The sequence below is a fragment of the Agelaius phoeniceus genome, chromosome 2 (genome assembly GCF_051311805.1).
Source record: "Agelaius phoeniceus isolate bAgePho1 chromosome 2, bAgePho1.hap1, whole genome shotgun sequence".
Classification (NCBI taxonomy): domain Eukaryota; kingdom Metazoa; phylum Chordata; class Aves; order Passeriformes; family Icteridae; genus Agelaius; species Agelaius phoeniceus.
In genome coordinates this window covers 32,869,003-32,887,078 of record NC_135266.1, presented here as the reverse complement: position 1 = coordinate 32,887,078, position 18,076 = coordinate 32,869,003, and the positions used below count along the sequence as shown (strand labels likewise).

At 41.1% G+C, this 18,076-nt stretch overlaps 1 protein-coding gene across 1 annotated transcript in view; it reads right to left on the bottom strand.

The window, feature by feature from the left end:
* Positions 1-18,076, bottom strand: part of GABRA5 (gamma-aminobutyric acid type A receptor subunit alpha5) — a 56,429-nt gene that overhangs the window by 26,787 nt on the left and 11,566 nt on the right. The window contains exons 6-7 of the mRNA XM_054654467.2: positions 17,752-17,972; positions 1,710-1,792 (exon numbers count right to left, since the gene is read on the bottom strand). Of these exons, the coding sequence (XP_054510442.1) occupies positions 1,710-1,792; positions 17,752-17,972 (304 nt within the window). The remainder of the gene's footprint in view (positions 1-1,709; positions 1,793-17,751; positions 17,973-18,076) is intronic.

The window sequence follows — 18,076 nt, the reverse complement described above, 5'->3', positions numbered from 1 at the left end:
AGCAGGACATATAATTACATTCAGACAGATTACTGGGCACTCCTTCTAAGCATTTGTAGCTTATCTTGTAATGTTATCTCATGCACTCACATGTTTGACTGGGATGCTTTTTTTTTTCTTGGTCTTACTATGTGGAGAGTTAGAACCTGGACCTTACTGCACCTAATCTACTAATACACAGGAACATCCTTTTAACTTTAAGGTTGAGCTTCAGATCTCTGCTGCATCAGGCTCTTTATTTAAATATGTATGTTTTAATATAGCATATTTTGCAAGATTTCATAAAACTATACAACACATCAGTTCTGTAGTCTAGACTAGAAATCAACTAATGTAACTTCATCTACTGATAAACAACATGTAATACCAGGAAGGACAACTTATTTTTCTTTGTCTTATTAATTCTTTCCAGTGGCTTTTGTTTAATCCTGTATATAAACAATTACAGTCTCCTGTGAGATGTTTTCCCATTTTCAAGTTCAGAATTAAATGGGTGATTTGCATACACATTTTTTAAGTGGAATTTAAAGGTGCCTGGACCTTCACATTTATATTGGCTTTGGTGTAAATTAATGCTGATGAAGTCAATAAACACACTTGACCCTGCAGTGAGTTTGTAAAATACTGGTGACTATTTGGATGAAACAGAATGTGGATTGGAAGAGGGAAAGGAAATCAGTTAATCTGAAGTTTGGTAAAGGTATAGTTACTGTAAACAGTGTTTTTACTTCTTAGTATGATCACTAGAAGACAATGTATAGTCAGTATTAAATCAGGGCAGATACAGACGATAAAGGCAAAGCTTAATCTTGCTAGGATTAGTGACTCTAAATTGATACGGCTGAAAAACATTGCAAAATGCTGAAGTTAGGTGGCTTCAGGGGCTAGCAAAATGCCTTGCATGGTAATTATCAAAAGTCTTCAGAGACAATGATTGCACCTGGAAGCGCTGATTTGATTACCAAAATAAAAAAATAGTCTACTGCAGTAGCCTCATTTATACTTTAATTAAGAGCTTTGTTTTTAAATATAACCATCTGATTCCCTGGGGTTATTTTTAAAGTAAGCTTCTGGCAAGGCAGCAGTGTGGTGGATTAGAGGCTTGGAATTGAGGAAAAATCATCGTTCAGCATACAGTTTAGAATAATGTGTGCATATATACAAATACATGTGTATTAAACATCATGTAACAGGATACAGGACTGGATTTATTAAAGCCAAATGGAAAGATATTTCCTCTTTTAATATTCTAGATCTCTTTTAATATATGCAATGCAGATATTGTACTGCAGTCTGGTTCATGTAAATACCATAACAATTGCATATCAATCTGATTGAGCCAGTGAAAGCTGTTTTACTGCAGACGTAAAACCAAGTTATCAATTTAGCTGTCTGCATCTAGAACTCCATCTAACAGTGGCTGTTACACTTGATGTGGATATATAAGATAAGGTAAGACATATCACCCAGCAACTCACCATTTATCATGGAGTATGCAGGCATGAGTTGAAAAGCAGCAGGCCCAGATAAAGCATAGTCATGGGAAAGAAGCAGCAGGGTAGCAGAAGGGGAGCAGAATGGGGATGCTAAAGAACCATGTTAAAAGGGGAAGGCTGGAGTGGAGGGTGAAAGATCTGTACAAGACCTTTCTGAACATGAGAAGACAGAAAATGGTATTTTTCGTGTTCTTATTCCAGAAGAGAACTTACAGCTTCCAAATTTTAATGGGCAAGCATGTGCATCCATGGGGAAATCTTCAAGCTGCATGGGACATTCAGCAGAGATGGTCAATCTGTGGGGGAGTAAAAAGAAAACACATCATTTTTTTTCCCTGCGCTTTTCCTTTAGGCCCCTCCCTGCACTACATGAGTGCTGACACAAGCACACTTTTCCTGAAGGCTCCTTGCTCCTGCTGAAATCACATATAACCCCCTGTTAAACTGAATGTGAGATAAGCCAGGTGGACCACTCTGTGTGCATGCCCCAGGCATTATCTAGTAACCCTGAGACATGTGGGATGATTTTATTTATGTAAGCTGTCCCAATAAGATCATTCTTTTTATTAGTACATGAAGAAACTCCTGTGATGGAATTTCTGCCGTGTACTTTATACTTATCTGCTCTCTGTACATACTGCAACTGGACTAGGAATTTGACTCCTGGGCCAAATAGCACTGTTACAGACATAAAGAATCATTGACCTTATATGTAGATGTAACTATTTAAATGCATTAAATAGATATTTATAGATAGAAATATATAATATAACTAATATAGCTATATATAAAGTTATATACAATCAAGGACATATATGCATCACTTTATCTAGCAATATGGTTAACTTCTGTGGAAATCACACAATATTGGAGTCCATTTCAGTTCAACACACTGTGAATTACCTGGGCAAAAACAAGAGGGTCATATCCCCCAGCATACTGCTTAGGGAAGCAATTCTATCCTGGACTCCCAAGCCACTATGTGAAAATATTTCATCTAGACCAGACAGAGGGGTAGGGAAGAAAAAACCCTTAGGCAAATATAGATATTTCCCATGGATGTTCTGCATGATTGACCAATCAAGCTGAAGACTAAGAATAGTCTGAGATAAATTTCTGGGCAGTGCAGTATCAGTTATATTGATATCAAATGCATCAAATATATCAAATATCTCAAGAGAGCCAAAACGTGCTTCTAGCACAAGGAGAATCTGTTTTGTTGATGCCATTTCGATATTTGCATAATACAGACAGTTTGCTCAGGATGTGAAGATGAAAATCTCATTTTACTTTATGAATATCTTTATGGCTTTCTCATTTTATGCTGTTATTCCACCTCAGAGGCAACAGCCCAGAGACCTCCAAGGCTCTACAGACTGCCTGGTGCTGGGCTGACACAGGGCTCTACTGGAGGGCAGCCTGGTTCCTAACCAAATTATTGCTTGGGGAGTGAAAACTTCCAAAGAAATCCACAACACCATACTACCAGCATGCAAAAGAACACTTTCCTATCCCTACAGCAACATGGAGCCATATATGCTGCCTATATAAATAGTCATCACTTCCTATGGTGCCATAAGAGCTGCTGTCAAAAGGGGCTGTGAAGGTAATGATCTGTGTACAGATGGCACAGTGCTCAGCCAGTCCAGTTCAGTACAATGCAGTGATGCCTTGTTAGGGCACTACAGCTCACAATCAACTGGAGGAAACAGCTCCACTCTGCTGGAGCTAAAACACAGAAATTCTGGAGCTCTACCAATGGCTGGAAATGGCAAAGTAAGCATAGAAAATGCAACAGTATCACTGGCTAGAGATCTGAGGATGAGGATGAGCAGGGAAACAGGGAGAGAAAAAGGCAAAATGCACACAGTAATAGAAAATGTAAAGATAACATGCCATAGAAAGCCAAAGAAAAAGAAATCCAGTTCAGAACAGAGATAAAAATACCATTTGTAAGAACAGACAGGAGAGTACAATATAGAAAAGGCCTGAGATTCTTGAGCTGTTATTGAGCTTTATTTTTGTAAAAGATATTTTAACATCACTCAGATATATAGTTGTCTACAGTGGCGACTGCCCTTGGGCACCAAAGCCAGCAAAGCCAGAGTTACCAAAAGTGGTGTGTGGATGAATTTAATAAGCTGGTTCTAGTAGTATCCTGCCCAGAACTCACATCCTTTTCACAAACAACACTCTAATGGGCACTTGAAAGCAAGGCTGCCATCCCTCCAATGCATCATTTTATTTTCCATGTTAAGCAGTACAAATTTAACCTTCTTGATAAATTCAGAAACCTTGCTGCAAGAGCCCAAGAAAAGCTAGTGTGCTTTGCTGCAGTCCATCTCCTGTCTGTCTACCAACAGTTTAGGCATGCCATTTCAGAGCTGCAGCTTGACAACATTTTAATATACACACTTGTCATCTGCTAACATCAAAGGAGGGAATGCCTATATCCATCTCACAAAGACAAAAGGTGTAGTATCAGGAAATGAAGAATATTCAGTGCAGAATTATGCATAAGACCTTCTGCTTCATCTTGCTGTCCTATGAATTGTATCCTGCTGGCCGCATCTCTGGAAATAACCCTTGTGTGTAATGAGGAAGGTTGTAGACATTCATCAGCTATAAATGTGGAAGAGAAGTGAAGATGAGTTGCACAGAGACTGTGACCTAGTGGAATTTAATTAAGTCCCTCCAGAAATTATTTTTGCCTGTCTTAAATAAAAGGGTAGCAGATAAGGCTGGAGGACATCTGGCTGCCACTACCTGACTCAGAAACCACAAAGACTCTTGAGGTGCCAGGGCTACTCCTCTGTCCCTTCTTAATTTCTCATCCAGCAAAAGGCAGAATATCCTTTAAAAGGGTGCTGCCTGCTGCAGTCTTCTGGGTCTAGCCTGGGGAAAGGTAGAACCAAGTTTAGGAGTTGTTAATGTGCTTGGGACAGCCTTTCCTTCCATTAACATGAATTCTTCGGTTAAAAATGTTCATTTTGCTCTCTATCAATGATATCTGCACGCTTCTTTCCTTTTCCCATGCCCCCATCCTAGGACCACATGTAGTCTGGCAGTCTTGAACAAAACTAAGTATCTCTACCTATTTGTTACATGCTATCAAGAACTATGTAGGTGATTTTTAAGTGCTCAATAAACACTCTCCTAGAAACCTCTTACAAAAGTGTGCATTACCCGAGGCTTTTGAAGCGTCTTGTAATGGCCAATGTGACAAAAATTTTGACAGGAAACTTGTAAGAAAACTTGACTGTGGGTTCTGATTCACAGCACAAATGTCACCACCCTGAATTTCTGTAGTTGCTCTGTGCCCAACACGAACAGGTTTTCGTAACTGTGTGAGGACCTGAAAAACAAAGTCACTCAACTGACTCCTGGTTCAAAGAGGCTGGATTTCCTACTGCATACAGAAATAAAAGCAGTACAGCAGACATCTACACTCTGGGGGCTGGAAGCACAGGTTGTTGCATACAGATTTGCTCTGAGATGCAGAGTACAAACTATATATTCAGATCATAGCCCCAGGAGGCTCAAAAAATTGATATCTGGGTCTACTCCTTCAAATATCACCTGCAGTGGTATTTGCACACTTTGGCTTTTAACATTGTGCTAAAGCTTAGGGACCCTTTGTATATTCTAGTTTACATAGCTGATTATTACACAGTCCTTGGTCACAGCCAGCATGGCATCATGCTTTTCAAACCTGATTTTCTTTAATGACAACATAACCCATCTAGTTGATCAAAGGAAGTCATCAGGGAAGCTGATATCATCTTCTTGGATCTCCATACAGCCTATGCTACTGTCTCTCACAGTATCCTTCTGGACAAAATATCCAGCACAGAGCTGGATAAACACATCATGTGATGGGTGAGCAACTGGCTCAGGGGTTGGACACAAGGGTTGCAGTGAACAGATGACATGAGACTGATGACCTGTCACTAGTGGGGCTCTGCAGGGCTCTATCTTAGGCCCTGTGCTCTTCAACATCTTTGTGAATGACTTGGATGCAGGACTGGAAGGGATACTAAGCAAGTTCATAGATGATACAGAACTGGGAGCAGTTGTTGCCTCCTTTAAAGGCAGAGAGACTTCCAACAAATCAGAGGGCTGGACAATCTCCAACACTATGAAGTTCAACAAAGGAAAGTTCTGGATTCTGCACCTGGGATATGGCAGCCCTGGATATATGGACAGACTGGGGAATGAGATGCTGGAAAGCAGCACCACGGAAAGAGACTTAGGGGTCCTGGTCAGTGGCAAGTTGAACATGAGTCACCAGGGTGCCCTGGTAGCCCAAAGGACCAACCATGTCCTGGGCTGCATCAGGCACAGCATCACAGCTGGGCAAGGGAGGGGATTGTCCTACCCAGCTCTGCATTGGGGCAGTCTCACCTTGAATATTGTGTGCAGTTTTGGGTACCACACTATAAAAAAGACAGTAAATTATTAGAGAGCACCTAAAGGAGTGCTATGGACATGGTGAAGGACTTTGAGGGGAAACTGTATGAGAAGCAGCTGAGGGGAGCCTACAACTTCTGTGTGAGGGGAAGAAGAAGCAATGATCTCTTCTCTGTGAGGACCAGTGACACAGGACCCAAGGGAATGGCCTGAAGTGGTGTCACGTTGGATATTAGAAAAAGGGCTCAGGTTGGAGGTTCAGGTTGGATATTAGAAAAAGGCTCTTCACACAGAGGGTGGCTGGACACTGGAACAGGCTCCCCAGGGAAGTGGTCACAGCACCAGCCTGACAAAGTTCAAGAAGTGTTTGGACACATTGTGTGTTTCTTGGGAATGGTCCCTTGCAGGGGGAATTGCACTTGATGCTCCTTGTGGGTCCATTTCAACACAGCACATTCTGTGATTACAACAAAATTACTCTTAGTTTGTATTCCCTTAAGAAAGAGAAAGGAGGCCTGGGCATGCATACATGAAACAGTCTTTGCCTAATTCTTTTAATATGGTGACTCCAGAATGATCTGTGATTCTCCAGAATGATGATGATTGCTGTGCCCAGTGTAGCAGTGTGTAACAGTGTGTAGCACCTGAGCTAGAGACAGTCACCAAACCAGGATTTTTCTGTCACAGCACACACATTGCTCAAAAGGCAGTTCTCTTCAACAGAAGCACTTAAAAGCTTCCCTCCCTCCACCATCATTCTGTCTTAATAAAACCCCTGAGGGATTAGTTCCACTCAAACAGGGTCTATGACAAGATTATAAGCAGTTATTAAAGGTCCTTTGCAATAGGAGAATAAAACTCTGATTTTATTGAAGATAGTGTTAAAATTCTCTCTGACTTGGATGGGACCTCTATTCATCCAAAAAATGTAACAATTTACATCACAGCTGCTGATTCATTAATGACAAAATTTTTGTTTTCATAATGTTCCAAATACTCACACTGCTAACCAAGTGTTAATCAATCAACAAAAAAATGCCAGTCTGTATCTTAACTATCTGAAAAAAAAAAGTTAGGTCTACAAATTCTTTAATCTATCATTATAATTGTACATGAAAGCTTTATCAAAGCTTCATAATATATAGCCTTTAAAAACATAAAGTGATTACTGACATTCTGTTTCAAGACACATAAACAAAATTCTAAGAAAAGCAGAATTCAAGCAGCAAGACTTGTTCACTTCAGAAAAGTCACCTTCAACCATTTCCACTGGGGAATTAAGCATGACAATGCTTTCAAGAGATTGTTCCTTTTTAGCAAGAGGGAAAAGAAGGAGGTGTTAAAATCAAGGATGCAGCAAGGAAATAAATTCAGATATTAGGGAGGCAGACATTTGGAGTTAGTGTGCTTCAAGGTGAGGTGAGAAATCCTCAGTAGCAGTCCCCAAGACAGAGGGCACCCTGTCCTGCAAGACCCTGTTTTAGGTCACTACAGGGACCTCCCAGCTGTTCCCATGATCTCCTCAATGCAAGGAGCATCTGTTCCTACTTGTGGGTCAAGAGAGGGGGGACTGAGCATCCTTCCCCGACCCTGTGAGTGCAGGAAACATTTTCCAACATATTATCTGCAGCTGCCAGGCAGGAGTTGAGGGCAGTCACCTGCCCAGGGAGCCACAGACAGCTGCAAAACTTGCTTCTGCTTATCAAAAGTTATTTGCTAGTAACTTTAATATGAAAAAAAAAAAAAAATAAAACAGAGAGCTCTAGAATGAGAGGGGAGCAGAAAGGCAGTAACCAGTGGCTTTTGGGAGAACTTAATTCAAGATAAATGATGAATAATAAGAGTTACAGATGAGGGGACATAGAAATACTTTTGTTGGCACTAAGGTACTATGGCTGGAGAGATATGGAGTTTTTCTGCCTATTTGCACTCATCCCTAAACCAGCTCCATCTTCTTAATTATTTATTTCAGTGCACTACCCTCACCCCTGTTTAAAGGAACATTTAAATGATGTGCTTTGACCCCACCTGTGCTGGCAACTAGTATCTGCTATGGGGTTCAGGTGAACCCAAGTGCCCTTCCCAGCATGAGACCAGCAATTTTCCTTAATAAAAAGGAAACTATTTGCTTGAAACTCACCTTAAACCTACCACAACCTATCTCTCCAACACGCCAAAAAAGAGTTAAGTGGATGCAGCCTTCAGCCAGGCTATATCTCACTCCAGTGGGCTTGCTGACCCCAGCTGGGTCAGACCTTTTCAGGAGTCAGCTCCAGGAGAAGCTTTCTGGGGTACCTGCTCCAGCACGACCTCAGCAGAGCAAGTTGAGCCCTTCTGATATGCCCTCTGACACATGTGGGGCCAGGAGAATAACAGAGTCATTGGTTTGGATTATTTTTTCAAACTGTGTTGTTTCAAACTTTAGGTTTGTGAAATTATTCATTTGACCTTGACTGATGACACAACCATTCACCTGTTCTCCTACTGTGATGTCTTGGGAACACTTCAAAAACCAAACTTCTATTTCTTTCAAAAGGTTTTACAGTAAGACTTGTTTTAGACCCCAGTACAGTAAGTGTATAGTCCAGGGAACTGATCTCTCCTGTGTTCCTGAAGTAAATGTCATGTGCCAGTATAAGCCTATATATTGCATACATACATACATACATATATATATATATATATATATATATATATATATGCATGCATAAACCAGCAAATACACACACACACACAAACATATATGAAGACCTCTCTTGGTTGTGAAGCACTTGCCATATAGTCCTAACAAACCCTGTTGGTGGTAGTGGGTTACAGAACAGAAGTTACAGAAGTTTTAGAATGTGGACAGATGTTCACCCATGGAAACAAAGTGGCTGTAAGAGTCACCCTGAAACCTGCCCCTGGCTGGGTGACTGTCTGCAGCCTGGCTCATGGGTAAAGAAGTGATTATTCTAAGTAACTCAAACACTGCTTTGCTCATGGATTTCCATCACTTTGTTGTAAAAAAGGCCAAAATGCAGATTCAGAGCCTTAATCTGCATGTCCATGTGGGATGTGGAGGCAGTTCACCACTGTTTCCTACTTATAAGCACTGATTTCTTTGCAATACACCAAATAAAGTGAACAGAGAACAGAAAATAAAGCTAAGACTAGAGTGAGGTGCTCTGCAGAAATTTCTGTCTCAGCCCATTTTACCTTCATAACCACTCTGCCAAGAATACTACCATGTCCCAACTTTCCTATGATGCTAAGATATGCTATCATTATGTGACAATGAAATATCCTTTAAAATGCTACAGGGAAGGAACTATGGAAGACTAAGAGCTCCAGTCATTGATGCTTTTAGGAGCTGTGAATACATAATTCAGATGCATGGTGTACTTGACAGCAAAATTCTCACTTAAAGCAAACAAAATCCTCAGCACAGCTTCTGCTGAAGTGTAAAACAAGACTTTATTTGCCTAGATGAACTTTGCTGAAGACAAAATTATTGTGATGTGATCTGTGGTGGCAGAATTGATCTCAAAAGCTGTGCCACTATAAGAATGACCTCCCTGAATGTGGAATAACTTGACATACTCTTAGACAGGAGCAGGGGAGATGTTCAGCCTGTAGACACAGGAAAAACAGAAAAAAGGCAATGAAATAACCAATAGGACACACAAATTACAATATATGGATTTGGGAGGTTACAGAAAGATTCGCAAAGCAGACATTTATAGTAAAGGTTATACTTTTCATTCTCCAGTATTTCTTTTAAGTGCATAAAACCAGTGGATGAAGCAGTGGGTTTATGCTTATCCAACTTGTCATATAAGTAATCTAATGAAGTCCATAAGCAAGGTAGAACTTGCTGGGAAAAGCTCTGTTTTTTTATCAGACTAACTAATGCAGTAAAACCCCAACCTTTTTGACAGAGAATTCCTTCTTCAGTCTCTCTTCCTAAAAACTTTACTTCCTAAAGAAACCTGAGATCAAAATGTCTATGCAGCTCTGAATGCTCTGCACAGTATCACACCCATCTACTGGATAGTTTCACTTAAAAACCTCTCCAAGCTTTCTCTTCTTTATGGTCCCTTATCCATGGTGAATTCTCTTTTGGCACCCCATCAAGAAGGCTTCCAACCTCTGCAGCAGCTTCTTTTTTTAGTGAGTTCTTGAATTAAAACCCAAAAATGTAACTAGCTCTAGCAATGCTGAGAAGCTGATGCAGTTGTTGATGCAGGTGAAATGGGAAACAACATCTCAGCAAGCCCACACCTCGTTTTTCCAGGCCACACATTACCCAAGTGTGCCCATTCCTATACATTTTGACTATAATCTCCTTATCTGCATGGCTTTTTGATAGCATGTTGAAGAAGGAGCAAACTGCAGTAAGTACAGTTGTTCTTGAAGTGCTGAGTAACACTGAACTATGAGCTTCTTTTTGGCTCTCAAGAGAGGCCAGTCCCTGTTACTGGCAGAACCAATACCTGGTGCCAGTCAACTGCACATCTGATCTTTGCTTCCAGTGGAAGACAACCCAAGTACACGAGAAAGAAGAGAGCATAGAAATCACACTAAATTCTGAAGGCTAAGGACTGTGATGGACACATTGCAGTCATCCTTCAATTCTGATATCACCTGCTAGGCAATTTGATCAGTGCAGGTTTTCTGACTGTCCAAAAGGGGTTTTGGTTTTCCATTTCTGCCTGTCAGTATGGCATGAGTTCCTCCATGGATGAAGGATACCTCACTGCACAGACATCTTTTTGCTTCCTCCCAGTTCACAGACCCTTTTTATTTCTACGGACAGGCATAAACTATATGAAGTATTTTCTTCTGAGAAAAATTATCTGGATTTAGAAAGTAAGAGTGGGGGAGGGATGAGGAGGAGGAGCAGACACCAGATGGGCAGTACCAGCCCATTTGGGCTCTCTCATATTTAGATTGGGATGCACAGACATGGCAGGGTAGGTAGGAAAGATTATGACCTAGCAACACAGAATACAGAACCCAAAATAATCTTTGGTTATTTTCCACAGTTCAGACCTAGAACTCAAAACCATCAACAGCTTCCTTTCAGACACTTGCATTTAATTCCTGCTTCCTCTTATCCACCTCAGGTTTACCTCCAAGATCACACCTCATCATAATCTCCTGCCTTTTGTGTAACATTAATGCTCCCCACACCTCAGCAAAAGAGGGAAGCAGTGATTTGGATTAGAGGGAAACCTGCACATCCCTATGTGTATGTACCTTACTGGTACATGAGGAAAGTTGTTTAGCCATCCAAGCAGGATGTTATTCTCTGGATGTTTTTTGCCTTGCTTCCAAAATGCTACATGCTCCTGATCAATACAGCCATGAAGGGCCAGGTAAATGGTCAGACTGTGGATTTTCACTGCTCCAGGAAAAGAGCCCTATGATTCCTCAGCTGTTTAACATCATAAATAGCCATTAAACAGGCCTCAATTTACCATCTGTTTGCTATTTATACCACCACCAGTGCTAGCATCTGCTACAGCATAATCACCTGTTTGCTACAGTTCAACCTCAGAGAAGGAAGGGCTGAATCTGCTGGAGACATTTGTTTCTAGAGCTCCTCATAAGGTGCACTATATTCTCTCCTACACCCACCTAGACAAAAGCAGAGAACTGAACCCAATTTGTGTGTTCAGGTGCACTGCACTTGCACAACCTTGGGCTTTAGGTTGCACAGAGAGGAAAGTGTATGAGTCCTCCACAAAACAGCTACAGGACCAGCTGCTGGCCAGAACATCCCATAGCTTTAGGTTGCTGGCACACTACCCATTTCCAGGCTACATGAGTATGGAAGTGGGAAACACCGAAAGATATAACTAAGATGGGACTCATGTGACTTAACAAAGTTATTAGTTACACTGTACTCCTCTGTCTGCCACTGAAAAAAACAACAAGAACCCCTGAAGTGTGAGTGGAGAGAAATATGCCTCTTTTAACTTCACCACTAAGTAGACATCTGAAAAATGTAGACTTCTAATTCCATGAGAAATTCTCTCTCCTGCACTAGGAGCAAATCTGAGCAAAGACACTTGGCTGCAGTCACCAACATTACAGATGAACAGAATTAGGTGAATCCCACCCACCCTGCCTGGTGCATTATTACACCACAATGTATTTCAGATTATCCACTGGATGTTTCAGCACAAATATAATGTACTTCAGAGGATGGTATTTCTGATTAGGCAGATGAAGATACTAATTTCAGTCTAAGTGAAATGACCAGGGAGTCCACTGTAATGTCATCCTCCCCTAATAATAAAAAAAGACAGCAGAGCCATAACAATTCTTCAGCATCTATCAGGTACTTTCAAAGCCCCCAGATTCAGAAGCAGATTGGGATGATACAGAGACACCAAAGCATCTGTGCTTTCCCTGGGTGCTTGCAGGCACCTGTCAGGACACTGCTTCCTTCCAGGTTCTGTTCAGTCACCCCATCCATGCATGCCAGCCCTGCTGGCTCATGCCTATAAAGCAGGTGTAACACAAAGGAATTTGGCAGAAACTGTACCAGCTAACCCTAAAGGGAAGGTGGGTCTGCCTCTGAGCCCAGCACAGACCTGGAACTAAAGTTGTACCTTTTGTAGCTCCTCAAAGTCCAAGCAAGCATCCCCCTCCTCCAAGGACATGCCAGTTCTGGTTTGGGTTTTGTCTTTTAATCAATTCTGCCCTTGCTGTGTGAGTTCCCATCTCTGTGATGGAGATCTCTGTGGGGCTCTGCACACTTTTAGTACCAGCAGAATAGACCATTGTTACACAATCTACATTGGGATTATATTTGGTCATAATTGCCCATTTTGAATGAATACACCACAGTCTCCTCTGATGCCTTCCTCTCCCTGTGAGTAACTCCAGCCCTGGATTTTTCAAACCAACAAATCGTGGTTCCTTGAAGGACAACTGTTGAGAAATGGGGCAATGTGCAACCAAAACAGAGCGAGGGGAACCAAGAGACTTGGTGTTTAAACAAGAATCCTGCTGCTATCCTCGGGGAAGGGCCCTTCACTTCACATATCCCTATTTTCTCTTGCTCTGTCAAAATCTGAATTGATGAAAAGCAGCTGAGAGTCCTTGCCACCACGACAATTTTTCATCACTCTGCAAGATTCAGCCCAATGTACAGAAATCACTTTTTTTTCTTCCAGCTTCAGGCAGGTTGAAGCTTGAATACAAAAGAAAATGCAGCAAGTCTAACACAGGGAAAGGAAATGCTTATTTGTATGTCTTCATAGCTTGTAATTAATTTTGCAATAATTATGCAACAACTTAAAAGCATTGACAGATCCCTTTCTGTAGATATAAATAAGAAATAAGAAAAAAAAAAATTCAGATTGAACAGAAATGTTCCCATCTAGACATCTGGCTGATGGAAAACTGAGAATTCATTTTAAATCATAGATTTGCTGGTCACTTGTCGCTCGTGGGCACACTAGCAAACCTATGTCTGGCAAAGTCAGAGCTTGAGAATGTACACATTTATCATAGAATAATTTTTCCTTAAACAAACAAACAAACAAACAAACAAACCCTGTCTTTCCCATTAAAAGTCTTGAAAGCAGCACCATATCTTCTGGTGAACTGGTTTTATGATCAATAGCTCAAGAGCATAAAATGGTTAGGTTGCTAATCCAAGTCCTTCATGGCAGAGCAGAATTAGTGCTAAAATGCACCCAGGACATGCGTTCACTTTCACATACAATTTTAACACTAAGTGCTAATGTAAGAATCCGTATTTTCAGCCTAGGTAAGCCTGTGTGTGCACCACAGCAGAGCAAGCAACGTGGTTATGCTGCCATCAAGTGGACACACATTGCTGAATTGTAAATACCTTTCTGGAACAGTAAAGATAAAAGAATTTCAGGGCTGTATTAAAAATTTTGGAGGTTTTTTAACACCATGCTGAAGAATTTCTGCGTTCTCCAGCTGTTAAATTATTCATATGCAAATTATTGGGGGACAGATTTTACTGTAAACTCTACCAGGTTCTCTGGCAACCTTCAGTCACCATAATAACATGGGAAAAATCTGTTTGAAAAATCCTTAGATATATGACTATGTCCTATTTAAATTCCCAGATTAAAATCCCAGATTATATCAGATGCATAGAAGCCTTGGTGGTAAAAAAAGGGATTTGGGGTCCTTTCAAATTGACAGTGAGAATAGGGCTCTAATGGGGCTTTTGTGATGGTACAAGAAAGATTTTTCACTATCTACAAGCTGATAGAAAACCACTAAAAATGTGTTAAAGCTGCTGGCCAAAAGTTAATTTATGGTTCAAAAGTTTAGCTCTAGTGAGCATACTCTACTTCATATAATTTTTGGCTTCTTTTCTTCACAGCATTTTTTTCTGGCATTCTACAGCAATGTTTATCAAAGCTTCTGTCTTTACATCCAATTCCCACTGAGCAAAAAAAAAAAATGCAGCTCACTGAAACATGATGGTTCTCAGCCTGAAAATGTTGCTTAAATCACTGTTCCAATTTTTCAGAATAAACGAATTCTATACTTTTTACAATATTTATTTCTCAGATAAGATAAACTAAACACATTTTCGTTTTTTAAAAGGAATCTAATTTTTACCTTCATTCACAAAGCTATTTATATAGTGGAATATAAAGTACGTTTTCTACTGCTTTTTATAACACAGTTTTTACTGGGGAAAAAAAAAAAAGTAAAAAATTTGAAAGTGGAGCTACAGACAATACTCCCCTCTAGGGGCCGAAACAGAATTTGCAGTGCTCCATTCAGGAGCGCTTCATTTGTAAATCACATTAGTGAAATAAAACTAATAGGTCCTCCCGAGTGAAAGACTTGCAGAATTATTAAATCATTCCCCACAGAGAACGCTGCTGTCTGTGAAATCTGTCTGGAGGACATGTTGTGCTCCTGTATTCACACAGAAGGGCTTTAATGCCACATATATACAGAAGCCCATTTATCAAAGATTTCCCTGGCAACACAATCCCATCTCCTTCCGACCCAGACCACGTATCCTCAAATGCAATATGCGAGGTGTGCATCTTTCTGTATAAGTAAACACCTGTGTCACGGAAACGTATGTCCTGACAAGTACTAAAGCTGGAAGTTTGCTCAGCTGCTCATACTTGGTATATTTGGAAGTGAAATAGGATGGAAGGTCAGCATTGGCTGGGCTGCTTTCCTCCCCTTCATTCAGGCAGCCAGATGCAAGGTTGCAAAAGCAATTCAGGCATCTCTGTCAATGACAGAGGGTCCAATCCTCCCCACACAGAATACTCCTACGTACAGTCTGGGAAGCTCGCAATTCCTCCTTGGAAACGAGGAGAATGCAGAGCTAACAGAGGGTTGTCTACACATCCCCAGATCCTGAGAACTGAGTAAGCCTGATGGGAGCTATAGGAACTGGGGCTCAAGCCTCAGCTGAAGCTCAGTACTGCACAATGCACTAGCACTGAGACAAGCAGCTCCCCCCCAAAAAAGCCCAGTGCTGTCTATCTTCTCAAGAAATGCCATCCTAGGTAACTCTGCTAGCTGTTACCTTTGTTAGGACACTCAAGGAAGCTGAAGGGGCTGGCTGCTTGTCACAGTCACCTCTGAACAGGCTGGGATGGAACCCTCAAGCCACTCTGTGGCACAGAATGGCTCTGCTTCTAAAGGAGCACAGCTCCATGCATGTTACAAAGGCAGGCTCCTGACTCATGACTCCCTCTGACCCAAGCAGAAGGGATAAACACATGAAAGTTATTACTTGTAATATTGGAAAGCAAGCTGATTTAAAAGCTTTGCACTCTATTTCTTATCACATATCCTGTGGTCAGTAGAAATTTTATTTCCACAGACAATATTCTAACAAATAAAAGTTAAGTTGCGTGGTTTTTAGGCTACAAAAGCATTCTGTTCTTTCTGTAGTCTACAAAATCATCAATCCCAAAAAATCAGGAGAAAAGGAGCTGAGTGGGATGATGAGAAAGTCTTGTCACATCCGCATTTTTCTCCAGCTGCATATGCTGAGCTTTTCCTCAGCAGGGTACCTGTGGGTACCCTGAAAACAGTGTGCCATTTTCACCAGAGAGACACCTTGACAGAGTCACTCAGATCCAGTGATGAGCTCACCTAGGTCTAGTTCACCCACTCTGCTAGCTGTGGTGGCTTAGCTCCTCACCTCATGAATCAGGGCTTCACTGCATTTGTTTAACACTGCAAAAACCAGTGCTTGCACAGAAATTGTGCAATCTGCCCCACAACGTAAGGTTCTGCTCCAGGCTGAATGTGAGTCTGATCTGGACTTCACTTACACAAGTAATTTACAAAGATAATTGGGAATTGCCATTTCTGCAATCTGTGAGCGGTAGTTACGTAGTCCATGCAGCAGTGAGACTGGTTTTAAGGCTGGCATTGCTAACTTTTTTGTGAAGTTTCTCTGATAGCTATTTGGACTTTTAAGTGTGTCCATGCATCCTCACGTTTTTTGGTTTATTACTGCGGTGATCGCTAATCTGGGGCTAGTAAGTACAGCAACACACACAGTAGAAGAGAAAATTAGGATGGTTTTTCCTTCTTTTAAACATGACTTCCATCATGTCTAAGTCTTTTTAGTGCTAATGTAGTTACAACTGGGATGGTCTAAATTTGTAAGGACATACCTAAGGATATTCTGTGTCTCCTTTTCCTTCCACAATAAGGGATTTAAGACTAGGTTCAAAAAACTCAAACATATCTGAAATTACTGAAATAAAACCTGGGAAGCTCCAGGGCCCTGTGTACAGAAGCATAACCTCCTTGAGTCTCAACAAGTCTTAGCCACTAGGCCCATGAGCGAGCCTGGGACTCGCCCTGCCGGCATGCAGGACTGTGTGGCCCCACAGCAGGACACAGCACGGGCTGGAGCTCAGCTCCCCACACATGGCTGGGGCTGCCTGCTGAAAACCCAGTCATCTCAGTGCCCAATTCAGGCTCCTGAGCACTTTGCTGGGTCCCAGGCACCACTCTGGGCTCGTTTATGGAAAGTTTAGAATAACCCTTTGCTGCTCAGTAGGTTTTTCCTTTTACCTCTTTTTCAAGTTGTCCATATGACTATGGTCTTGGAGAAAACCCTGTTGAAGATACACAGCAGTCTTAATTACTAGAGGCTAATTACCTTTAATGAGCAAATTTCCATACACTGATGTGGGATTTGTCCTGAATAGAATTTCAGACACCTAAAATCATTGATGTTATATCTTCTATCTGCATTATGCAATGATGATTCTTGGCAGTATACTCAAATCAGAAGAGGAATACATCTTTGAAGATCTGAGACATTCATTTGCTCCTTGGTAATAAAATGTCCCAGCTTTGTTTGCAGGATTGTACTTGCTAAAGCAGCTTCACAGGGCTGCTAGCTTATGTCATTTATCCCTATGATCATTTGCCTTTTAGCACTATTAGTCAAATCGAAAAAAAAATATAACAAAAGCTCCAAGGGTTCAAGATGTACTGCCCCAGAACAAAGTCTCAGTTTCTGGTCTTGGATACTGTTTTCCTGCAGTCTGCACTACAGCTACAAACACAAACAGTAAGAGAGAACAGATCTTAAAAAAGCTGAACTGAATCATCAAATCTGTTGAGAATATGCTTTCCATTTAATCAAAAGAAATAGTTAAGCACTAGCACTATTCAGAAGCTACTAATTATTCTATACTTGAAGGCTACAATTATATTTTTCATTTTTCTTGATATTCATACAAATATGTGTGAAAGATTGGTTCCCTGGCTCTACTAGGAGTGGGGAAAGTGATGCTCACCACAAGTAATTGCAGTTATCTGGAAATCAGTATCAGAAGACATCAATCCTGGCTATTACCTCATGGTATACAGCAGAGTGCCATCATCCTCCAGGCGCAGAAGTTTGTTTGGGGTTGTCATGTTGTGAGCAATAGACTTCTTGCCATTGTGGAAAAAAGTGTCTGGGGTCCAGATCTTGCTGGCAAGCAAGTTGTTAAGAGGGAGGCGTTGCATAGGTCCTTTGAATCGCAGCCTTTCATCCTTCCAGCTTTGTCGGAAAAAAACATCAATGGTGTATTCCTGGCACAAAGAAACACTCAAGGTATTGCAGGATCTGAATAGAAATGATGGTTCCAAAAATGACTTTAGCAAAGTAAATACAACCGAGTTGGCAGCCACATGCT